General features: G+C 40.2%; 1 protein-coding gene across 17 annotated transcripts in view; it reads right to left on the bottom strand.

Moving 5' to 3' along the window:
* Nucleotides 1-12,089, bottom strand: part of DMD (dystrophin) — a 1,046,893-nt gene that overhangs the window by 48,468 nt on the left and 986,336 nt on the right. For all 17 annotated transcript variants that reach the window (XM_064706931.1, XM_064706854.1, XM_064706864.1 and 14 more), the window contains 2 exons: nt 9,140-9,225; nt 6,384-6,541 (listed from right to left, as the gene is read on the bottom strand). In XM_064706931.1, the coding sequence (XP_064563001.1) occupies nt 6,384-6,541; nt 9,140-9,225 (244 nt within the window). The remainder of the gene's footprint in view (nt 1-6,383; nt 6,542-9,139; nt 9,226-12,089) is intronic.

Raw genomic sequence — 12,089 nt, 5'->3', positions numbered from 1 at the left:
TCTGAAGTCTTCTGCACTATGCCCTAGTTCTCTGTTTTTTCACATAGCTGCAGAATTTAGGAAGCCTCCCCCAAAATAAAAAGAGAAATTCAAAAGCACAGTAAAGTCCAGTCAACACTGGCAAAAGGATTTGTTCACAACAGTGAATACTGCCTTCTGCCACAGTACATCAGTGAATTCAGTCGAATTAAATTAATTTTGGAACTCCTAAGTGAAAGGCAGGCTTCTAAAATATGACCATCTCTATTTTCAGCTGGAAGGCAGGGCAACAAAAGGGCAGGGGAGAGTCTTTCTGTGACTCACTGAGGGATCCAGCTTCAGCCAGCAACTACACTGGCAAACCATAACCCTGCCTAGCAGACTACACTTTCTATACAGAGGTCTTCTAAGCCTGAAAAAAAAAACAAATTAAGAGGATCTCTTTAATATACCATTCCTAATAGAAAAACACGAGGTGTACGGAAATGCTGCAGTGCAAGCTGCAGTCAGAATAAGAATGAGCCGCTCAAAGCGCTGCTCTCCACTTGTAGCTGCTTTAAATTTGCAGGGAAAATGCTGCAGCAATGAAAGACTTTCTGTAACACCCTAGATCTATTTTAATTTTGCAGTCACTGTCAATTGCCAGCAGCCCCAATAGCTGCCTAGGCAGAGCTCCGTATGGCAGCTGTACAAAACCTGTGCTCAGAGAGATTAGGTGCATTAAAATGTATCAGAACTGCTTCTGAATTATATTACATGAAGATTTAAAGCCACGTGGAGAAAAGCTGGTCAGGGTCAGACAGTATAGGACAGACAGTTCTCAGCTGCCTCCTGAGCTGCTATTACAATTTTTAAAATAATCTCTAAATCCAGTAAGGCAGCAGCTGAAGATTTTACATACGGGGAAAAAGGCTGAATTCATACAGTTCATATCTGAAGAAACAAGATCAAGCTGTAAAGAATATTAATGGTTCTTCTCTTGAACACATTTCTGTGCAACTCACAATTTTTATGGTAATAACAGAGTGAATCATAAAGTAAAATTCATTAAGGCCTTTCCAGCTTACAAGTAACAATTTGTTATGGAGGGCATTCAAATTCATTATGCTCCAGACATCTGTTTTTCAGTATTTATTCTGCAGAAACAATGGGGAAATAGGAAGTTGGGTGGTGCTAGCATCTTTATGCAATACTTGGGAGACGAGTTTTTTGTTCTTCCCTCTCTCTTCCTCTAGCTAGTAGCTGAAAAAATATCCTATGCTATATTAACTTTGTCTGTCCATAATAGGAAATACGCTACAAAATACAGTTGGGATTTTACATGAAAAATGTGCTATGCTTTTAGACTGAGGCAGATAATGCAGCAGAAATTTCTGATAACATTTCTGATTAGCTATATTCTGCTTATGAGGAAATTGACTGGAAATAAATTAACATTGTTAATTGAATGGTGTTTTACACCCTGTGTGGAAAGCTTTACATTAGTAAATACTGTTTTGGACAAACAGAACTGGGGGTTGGGATTCTTATAACTCGTAAAGTCTAAAAATGCAGAGCAGCCAGTAACAGCAACCCTGCCTCCCCAGTCAGATCTAACCCTGCTCACCCTCGTCTTCCCCTCATGCATTACACTTGATTGCATTGACAGTCAATGTTTTTTGGGTTGTAGCAAAGAATAATAAAACAAAATAACATGAATCCAGAAGTGAATTAGTGTAATTTTATATCATCCACACTTGAACAGCATCTTCCTGATCCCCACCCCTTAAACCATTTTAAAATAGCTTCTGAAAGCAGTTTATTTGTAGGACTCCTCAAGACTGCCTCCAAAGTCAGGCACAGGTTCACAAAATCCTGCTGAAATAAAACCAGAATTGCTGTTTTATGACATTTACAGCACAGCAGCTTGAGGAAGGATTTGCTAGTTCCCTTTGGCCAGCTCTCTGTTGTCAGAGCCAGGAGCAGAAGAAATATCCTATGAATAGAAACAAGGGCTGCCTGAATCTGTTAAAAGAGACTGAGTCCCTCAACAGTAACACTGCACTTGTAAGTTATTTTCATATAGACTTGTATATATAACTATATTTGTACATAGCACTGGTATTTCCTAAGTGCTCAAAAACAAAAGCAATAAACAATGCCTCAAGAAACAATTGTCCAACCAATTCAAATCACAGCATTTATGGCCAAAGTCATTTTCAGGGTCCTGGCCCAGGATTTGTAACACCCAAATGCCACCTAAAAGGACTAACAGCTCTATTTTGTTTTTTTTTTGCCTGAGTAAATACACCAGATTTGGACACACTTCCATGGTTTTTAGAAAGTAGGCTGATCTTGCCTTACCATTGATCAAGTACAAATCACGTAATGAAGACTACAAAATACAGAATATACTTTGCTTCATCAAAGTGAAGCAAAACAAGGTTAAAAATACATGTATGAGTTAACTGCACATATTTTACTACTCCTTAGCTTCATCTGTTCTAGTTTTTAACATCAACTACTCTGATTCAAGTATATCCTTGAAAGAAAGCATACTTAAAGCATTTTATAACCAAGAGCCAACTGTCCAACATTTTACTGAGGAATGGTGAGGGACATTTTCATCTGAGCTGCACTCTGCTCTCTCATCACATTTCTTCAAAGTCCCAATGTCACAGTAACTCATCCAAGGCAGCAGTGTGCATTCCTAGGTTCTGTTTACACTATATGAGGAAAGCATATTAATAATTTTCCACTGTGATTAAAACCGTGTGTCCTTCACTCCATATCATTTCCCTATCCTGTTTACTTAAAAAACCTACTCATCACAGAACTAAAAGGAAAGTCCCTTCACACTGCAGCAACACTGAATTCACTCAATTTTTCATGGATCTATAGATTGCTTTGATGCATTCTGAGCTTAAGCAGAACTATACAGTCTTCAAGTGGTCACTGGATTAAGTTCTTTGCTCTCTAAACTTAAAAGCATTTTTTTCTTTAAAATCTCAAAGCAGAAGTTACACACCCCTGCCCCAAATAGAAAAGATGAGTCCCATGATATCGTTCTCCTCCCAAGAACTTCTACCAGCACCTTCCTGCAAATGAAGAAAACTACAGAAAGCACAAGGGGGGAGGGAGAAGCAGCAGAGGACTGGAGCAGCAGCCTCGGGAAAAGGGGACCCAATTCTCAGGAGCAGAGGGGTGCAGCAGGCAAGGCTGCTGCCAACAGCAGGGCTGGGCTCCTCCCTGCCCAAACCTCATTCCCAAGGACTCACCCTTCAAAAAAGCAGGAGAGATTTCCCCTGTTATCTCTGGGAACAGTAAACATCCCCTTTCTTTCTGCTGCTGTGCAGACAGACAAGGCTGTTGCCAGGGCACCTAACCTAAGGGAGCTGGGAGAACCACTTCTGAAGCACACAATTGTTGCAACTCTGACATGGCTGCAATTATATTGCTAGCTTATCATCACCAGAAAGAAGGAAGAAAAAAGGGAAGAAAAAAACCAAAACTAAAGAAAAAGCGTTCCTCAACGTGGGCGTACAAAGAAAGACTTAAATTAGTTCCCATGCAGTAATGTAAACTATGAACCCCCACAATATTCTTCAAAAATGAATTATCTTGCTCCAGCAACAGGAGGCTGCTGGGAGCAGCAGTACTGCCTGGCTGTCCAGCTTTTCCAGCCTCCCTGTCTCCTGGGCTGCTCCGTGTTCCCCCCACCAACACTTCTGTGCTTGGCCCCCCGCCTGTGGATCCTGGTGCCCACCATCCTACACTGAAAGCATGTCTCAGTGCTCCCCTTCTCCCTTTCTCATGGGAAGTTCTGATTTCTTTCTCCATCTCAATTCCTGGCTGCTCCTTTCTTTTATGCCTTATTCTATCCACAGTGTTTCCTTCATCACTATTATTCTTACTGTCATTCCCTAAGAGTCATCCTTATTTTCCATTCCTTAATTCCTTCTCCCTTGCCTTCATTAGGGCTTTCCCTATGTTTGGATTTCTGCTCCTCTCCCTAGGACTCCATCCCACCTATTCCTCTATCTCCCCTCCTCACCTCAGCCTCCCTCCCCCTTTCTGTCCCTCTAGGAGATCTCTGTTCTGCTGCAGCCCAGACTGGAAACCAACCAGCACTTTGAGAGCTAAAATGAAGCTTCATCTGGAGGAAAAAAGAGAGAATGACATTCCTCCTATTGCAGGTATGAAAAAAATCCATTTTTCAGTGCAGGTAAGAGAAGAAAATCAGGTTTTCTGATGTTCTGATTTCTGAGCATGCCAAAAGTTGTGTCCAGCTGTGCTTGGGCCGTTCCTAGAAATGCCAGCAGCTGGATGTGATACAATTTTCAGCCTGCTGGCATGTCTTTATTTTCAATGACAACTCCTTTTGCTAACTCCTTTTGTTCAAATAAACAGTTATCACAAAATCACAGAATCACAGAACAAGCTGAGTTGGAAGGAACCCACAAGAATCACTGAGTCCAACTCCCAGACCTGCACAGGATCATCTCCAAGAGTCATCCTACTTTAAAAAAAATGTGCTTGATGTGTTTCATCACTGTGATTTTCTATTGTTTATTCCTAGTGTAAACACATAGAATGGCAGCCTTCTTAAAAAAAACCCCTATGGTTTTGCCAGATTCTAAGGTCACTTTCCTTATCAGTTTTTCAATGGTGTTTTTAAGTGCTGTTGACATTTACGTGTGAAAACGACAGAAACCAGTGAGTCCTAATTCCTGAGGAAGGTCATTTGTACAAAATCTTTACCATGGATTTGTGTTGGTGCCACTTGAAAGCCCAACGTGGAAGTCAAGGCTTGGAAGCACCAGCAGGGTCTAACACAGCTATCAGCATTACTGTGCACAGTTTATGAGCATGGGTTATTCACCCAGGACACAGCCCTATAAAACACTCATTCTGAAATGGCATCAAATCCCGATTAGAATTATAAAAGGTCATGACATGAATGACAGAAACAGTAAAATGTAAATCCTGTAGAATTAATCTGTCACAGGAAATGTCAAAAATACAGAAAGCAAATGTCCCATCAGAACTGAAGTTTGTGGTGATTTTAGAATTAGGTTCTTTTCGAAGTCATTGTGTGTATGCAGTCTACTTCCAAGCATTAATATTCATTGAAAACACTTGCTGTGTTTTGCTTACTACAGAACAGAAACTACTACATAATGAAACTTGAGCAGCAGGCAAAAAAGCAAACAACTCCCCCCTTCCCCAAGCAAACAAAAAAATCCCTCAGGGACAGTGAGGAGATGGGAAAAGAGCTTTCTTCCATTGTAATGTAGAAGATGCATTTAGAGTTAATCACAGACCATACATTACCTCCCCTCCTCTACCTTTTCACTAAGCAGCTGTCTTCATCTTGTGCATTCTGCTGGTAGTTATGATAAGGATGAATAATTCCCTTAACGCTCTTCCTCCCCAGATTAAATAATTTACAAGTTTGAAAAAGAGCCTCCAGTTTGCTGTGTATTCCTCAACAGACAGGACAGGAATTCTTTCAGTACTCTTTAAAAGAAAACTGGTATTATCCATTCAAGGAGTGGAAGGAGCTCATCGAGCACTCCTCGCCCCCAGACAGCACTGCAGGCATTTGCCTATAGCTCCCCTGGGCACCTGGCTGTCACTGCTATGTACATGCCCAAAATTCAGATAAACCACTGCTGTTCGCCCACAGAGCAGTAACAAACAGTTATCTACTGCTGGGCAATAGAAAACTGTAAAGCCAGGAGCTGCTGCAACCAAGACTTACACTGTTTGAAGGGTGCAGTTCCAACAGGAGCCCCAATGACAATATTCTGCCCTCTGAGCTAATTAAAATACACCTTGTCAAAGGAACAGTTTAATAAGGCAATGGCCACTACCACTAATCAGAGAATCACAGAGGTCGGAAGAGACCTCTAAGACCATCGAGTCCAACCCATGCCCTAACACTTCCACTAGACTATAGCACCAAGTGGCATGTCCAGTCTTTTTTTTAAACACGTCCAGAGATGGTGATTCTACCACTTCCCTGGGAAGAGCATTCCAGTACCTTATTATTCTTTTGGTGAAAATCTTTTTCCTAATATCCAATGTATACCTTCCCTGACGTACCTTGAGACTGTGTCCTCTTGTTCTGTCAGAGACTGACCCCACCTGTCTACAACCTCCCTTGAGGAAGTTGTAGAGAGCAATAAGGTCACCTCTAAGCCTCCTCTTCCCCAGGCTAAACAGCCCCAGTTCCTTCAAACGTTCCTCACAGGGCTTGTGTTCCAAGCCCCTCACCAGCCTTGTCACCCTTCTCTGGACGTCACATGAACCACAGTAGCCCCCTAAACCTTATCCCAGATTTTCAACCCTCCTCGGAAGTACAGGCAAGCTCAAGATAAATACCAGTCAGGAAATTCAGAGCCAGCAAAACACGGACTTACAAACTGGAAGCAGCTCCTGACGCTGGGCTCGATGTTGCTGCCCCCGAAGGAGGCCACCTCGCCCAGCTGCCGCGGGATCTGGATGGAGTCGTGCAGCAGCAGCCCCAGCCGGCGCTGGTCACAGAAGCCAGTGGAACTCGCCACTTGTTTGAACAGGTCTGCAGGAAGGAGAAGGACACCAGAGGTCAAGCATCACCACCAGGATGTGGCGAGCAGCCCAGATTTGCGTCGTTTCCAAGGCTCACAGGTGCGGTCAATGGCCTTGGAGGACACGAGCACAAATAAAACTTCCATCTGGCTGCTTCTGTTCCCGTAAACACTGGGGTTTTTCTGTGAAATGTGAGTCTTGTGGTAATTTTTAATAGTGCTACTGGCTTGTGCCTGGGAAGAAAGGCCACTCTAACACAGCACCTGTGTCATTACTGGTAATAGAAGCAGAGACTCGATAACACAGCTAACTAAACAGCAGGATCTTCAAGCCACAACACAGACGTCAAAAAAATAATGTTTAATGGTAGCATAATTTCATACAACATAGGGCACCTTTTCAAGTCTTAGCAATCAACATACAACTCAAAGAATCCATTTCTCTTTCAGATGAATTAAAATGATAACCAAGAGCTGCCTAACTTTGACATATGATGATCTTTTAATTCAAGAGAATTTCTAAAATAAAATAAAAATTACAATATGGTAGAACCTGCCAGCCATCAGAAATTTTAATATCGTAATAATTTTTTGCTTCTGAAGTGAAATGTCACTTGATGCCATGTTCTGTTATTGCATCATTCTAGAAGAGAATCCTTACAGGGAAGAATTATTATCCCTTCATAAGCTCAATTTAATTTGATGGGGATTAATTATACTAAGTATAGATAGAGGAGGTTATAGAATTCATAATAAAAAGAAGAAACAGTTTATTGTTAAATGAAATATTTATTTGGCAACATCTCTGTTGACAATACATTACCTGAATAAATTCACCCTACTTTTCAATATTTTAAAAAAAAGAGAGAGCAAAATAAGGCTAGAATAAAATAATGCTCTTTTTTTGGAGTCATTTTAATATTTTACCCAACACCAGGGACACAATTATAAAGGTGCTTCCGCACTGCTTGAGATAACTTTCCTAGCACTGCTTAGACACCTGCTTTCTTCCAAAGGAATAAAGGAACAGATAGAGAAAGGATTATTTTTTAATTACATGAATTTCAGTCTTGCAAAGTCTAGTTTTATAATGAATAATTCTGGGATGAATGCTTCCATCACCTCTGCAAGCCTTAAGACTCGTGCTCTAGCACAACCAACTCATTTGCTGCACAAATGAGACAAAAAATTGCAAGGGGTGCAAGTCATTGCATACTTGCAGCAATACTAATGGCAACTGCACTATGACTTCAGCATGGATGGAAAAGCCACTCCACAGCAGGACAGACACAATTCCTTCCTCTCCCACAGCTATTCAGCTTTCAATTTCCCCATCATTAAAACATTAAATGTCCTCAGCAAGGTTATAGGACACTTAATAGGTTATGCATTACCGTGCACACACACTGCAGGAGAATCTAAAACATGAATAAATGTTTTCCTTTATAACTTTGATGATCTTAGATGAAGTACAATTTTGAAAAATATCTGTATAAAATTTTTAAAAATATTTTCTGAATATTTTTTCTTAACACCCACACTAAACATCTAGAAATCTAAACTGCGACATTCATTGTGATTGCCCTAAAATCTGATCCAATTACACATTGTCAGGCACAGACCACACTGTTAGTACTGTCTGTTTTCTCTTTAGAATTCTTCAGCTTGCATTAGTAGAGAGTAAAATGATAACAACTGAAGAAGAACTGCTATGGTATCAGGTCAAACCCTAAAGGCTGGATTTTCAGTGGTATTTTTAAGTGCTTGAATGAGTGATACCAGTTAATTCAACAAGAAAGTTACTCTTGAGAACTACATCTATCACTAATTCTTTTCTGGATCCTAATCTCATTAGTGAACTGACTTATCAGTCACATAAAACTAAGACTACAAGTGAAATTTTTTCAAGTATTTCCCTTTAAAATACGCAAAATTTGCCCACCTTCAGTACTTATTTATTGAAAGTTATTTATTTAAAGGTAGCAACTATATTTAAACACAATGTACATAATAAGACTGACTACAATGTGGGAATCATTAAAAAAAGTTAATATATTTAAAAATAGTGTAATGCAAGTGTCCTGTAGACATGCATTTTTGTGTGTAAAGGTGTGCTGAACCAGATGTCTCCAAAGGGGTTCTTGTGCCTCAGGGAGTGTTCAAGACAATCCATTAGGGATCAGTAAAGAAATACTTTTTGTACAGATAATAAATTCAATTGAAAGTTTTAAAATAGAGTTTATTTAATCTTTATCACATCCTTCTTAACTTTCTACTTTTGGTATGCTTTATAATGTAGACAATATATTAGTACAGCAGTATATGTACATAATTTATAAATAGATCTACATCTATTGGAGGTGCATGGGCAAAATTTTTTCTGCTGGGAGGGATGTGATCAAAAATGTTTGGCAACTGCAGGGCTAAATTGCCTAAAACTACAGAGAACAAATACCTTAAAAATACAAGGTGAAACAACACCCTTTGCATCTGCAATATCTAAAATAATGTTTCTGTATGCTATTTAAATGTTTATTCAATTAAAAACCAGAAGGAATAAAACAGGAACACAAACATAAGGTAAACCCAAAATAATTACATGGACTTACATCTGTATTTATCTTCCAGGTGTGCTTTACAAAGGGACACGACACCGGTTTTGAAAGATAAGACACGGATCCTTCCTGTTCGACCCCTAATGGAAAAGAAACACTGGCTGATAATAAAATCCAATCATGTCATAATTTGTTTACTATAACCAAGTTCACTGCAGTACTGTAGACTTCATAAATTAAATCTCACAGACAACACTCAAGCTGGATGGTTATTAGTTAAGCTAGAAAAACAAAACATTGCGGTGGCTTCACAGGCATAGCTGAACTGCAGCGTGCGGTTGTATCATTCCACGTGAAATGGTCTCGATCAGAAATAACTACTCATCTCCTTTTTTATAAAAAGAGTGAGTAAAGGGTCTTTTCACTATGCTTCCTTGAACAGGCTTCTCTATGAACTGCTGCTGAGTGATTCTCAGAGGAGATGAGGTCCCTGACAGAACAGCAAACTAGTCCTCTTGCCAAAGACAATACAGCTTTACTTCCACCAGAAATCCAATGTAACAGTCGCCTTTAGAAAGGCTTTGCTTACTGTCTGTCAGCCATGCCCTGACTTGCCTGAAAAGGCAACAGGAAGCCAAGCATGAAAAAGCAGCCTCTGCCAGAAGTGTGCAGTGACAGAGACAGTTGCAATATGTTCAGGTGAAAGACAAAGCCTGCCTAGAAATCATGGCAAGGCAGGCGGGCTGTACAGTTATGCCATTAACACCTTGGGGTGGTTTCTGAGCTCCTCCTGGCAGCGCTCAAAGCTCTCCTGTGCAGTGCCAAGGGGCTGGGACACTCCAAGCAGCCCCTGCTGCCTGTCAGTCTCTCCCCCACGCTCACTCCTGCCTTGTAACGTGCCCACACTACTACTTCTGCTTTCTAATGTGACAGAGAGAACAACATCCTCCTCTGAGCTGCAGGCAATGCACTGACAAACCTTCACATCTTCTCTCACTCATCTGCTTTAACTCAATTTACTCCCAGTTGCTGCCTTCCCCCCCCAGACTTGTGTTTCTGATAGCATTTTAAATATGTAACATCTATTGCAAACAAAGACATACACAAAACAGGAGGCTAATGCCTAAACCAAACATTTCTGAAGCAGAGACTTATCAACAGCTTTGAAGTGTCAGCAGTAAGGCCCCCACTGGGAATAAGATGAATCATGTAGAGGCAGGGCATGGTCATGCATCAGGCTGCACCACAGGTAAAGATGCATGGGGTCTTTTTAATCCTATGAAAGAGCTGAGGAGCCAGCAGTGCTCATTTACCCACACATATCCCCTGCAAACCCTATAAAAGGTACAGACAGAATACCTGTGGACAAAGCCAAATTTAGAATTTGCAGTTTTTTATTAAAGAATCTCGTGTTTTTCATCATGAATAAGAAGCATTTGTAGTTTACCTATGCTTTCCACACTCTGGTCCTTTCACTCCTCTCCCTCAAATCTTTTCCAAATTAATTATCATTTGTGCCCTGAGAAACTCCTCCTGATGAATACCAGACTCATGCAAATTATACAAGAGAAGAATATAGAATAATGATTGCTCTGCAAGGCAATTAAATTGAAACTTGTACGAATCATGAGTTGTTCAGTTCACTCTCCTCTCCTCCCAAGTCAAACCAATAATTTAGCAAGCTACTGCAAATGAGCATGAGTGACTGATCAATTAAAACAAATCCGAAATGTGCTGGATTTGCAGAGCTGTACCCATAATTAGATCAGTCATTGACTGTGAATTTGATTAATATCTTTACAAATGACAGTTTTCAATTATAAGAAAAGTAAAGATGCAGTACATTTAATTAAACGTCTCTGGTAGCGCTCTGAACTTTGGTTGATCTCTGCCTATTAAGTTTACAATGAAAACTAAACACACATAACCCCAAGGTCACCTCTCTTACCAGTGCAATTTAAACCTGAATTTTGGTAAAATAGCTACAAGCTTTCCTCACACATAAAACACCTCTGTGTTCCATTGTGCCCTGCAATGTGCAGCTCCTCAGCACACCTAGGGAATTGCCTGGAGGCAGATAATTATAATTTCTGATGTTGTACTTGCAGCGCAGTGCAACACAGAGAAAGCTAGACTGGACATGGCTAGTACACAAGCCATGGAATGACCTTTAGTTCCCTCTCTGCCTCTTATGTGACTGATTCACACATTAATATCCCTAACACATGTTTTGTTTTCACTAACTGGGAGTCCTCATCTATGTCTTATTTATGGTTCATGGTAACTAAGAAGTGGATCACTGTTCTGTGAAAGCCAAAGCAGATTAAACAAATAAAACCTGGCTCTTGAATGAATATAGCCCCATTCCCTAGACCTGGAAAACTAAAAGAAATATAATGTAATCTGGCTAATCCACAGGATGCTGCAGCTGCTGCAGGGGATGTCACAAAAAACTGACTAATTGGAGGTGATCCTTCAGGAAGACATGATCTGTACAAATCTGTACTTTTCTTTTGCAGGTGATCACTAAAGCTTGACTCCTTTGACAAAGGGTGGATGGAAGAACAATGTTATGGCCCTACAACAACAGTATGGTTCAAAATGTCAACGGAAATACAGTAATTGTCCCATGGCCTTCCAATCCTACAGGTAAATGTTTATTCCACCACAGAAATGAGCATGTCTGGCTGGAAGTGGCTTATAAAAACCTTAAAAACACAAAAATGACTTTTTAAAAATTAAATTCTCCAAATACAAATATAATGGCTTATTCTAAAATGAGCTTGCAAACACACGTTGCAATTTACCTATGTATCATGAACAGTATCATCAACCCACTTAAAAGGAATACCCATAAGTTTTCTTCAGGTATATTTAGTCTGTTGTGTTTATACTGATGGGTACACTTTTTAAAATTAAATTTTGAATTAAATGTTTCTCAAATCTTCTTACAACTAAGGGTTGTAAGCACATTAGACAAGAGATGACCCTCTTCCATCTTTGA

This window comes from Zonotrichia leucophrys, chromosome 1 (assembly GCF_028769735.1).
Source record: "Zonotrichia leucophrys gambelii isolate GWCS_2022_RI chromosome 1, RI_Zleu_2.0, whole genome shotgun sequence".
NCBI classification, from domain to species: Eukaryota; Metazoa; Chordata; class Aves; order Passeriformes; family Passerellidae; genus Zonotrichia; species Zonotrichia leucophrys.
This window is presented reverse-complemented; position numbering and strand designations above follow the sequence as displayed.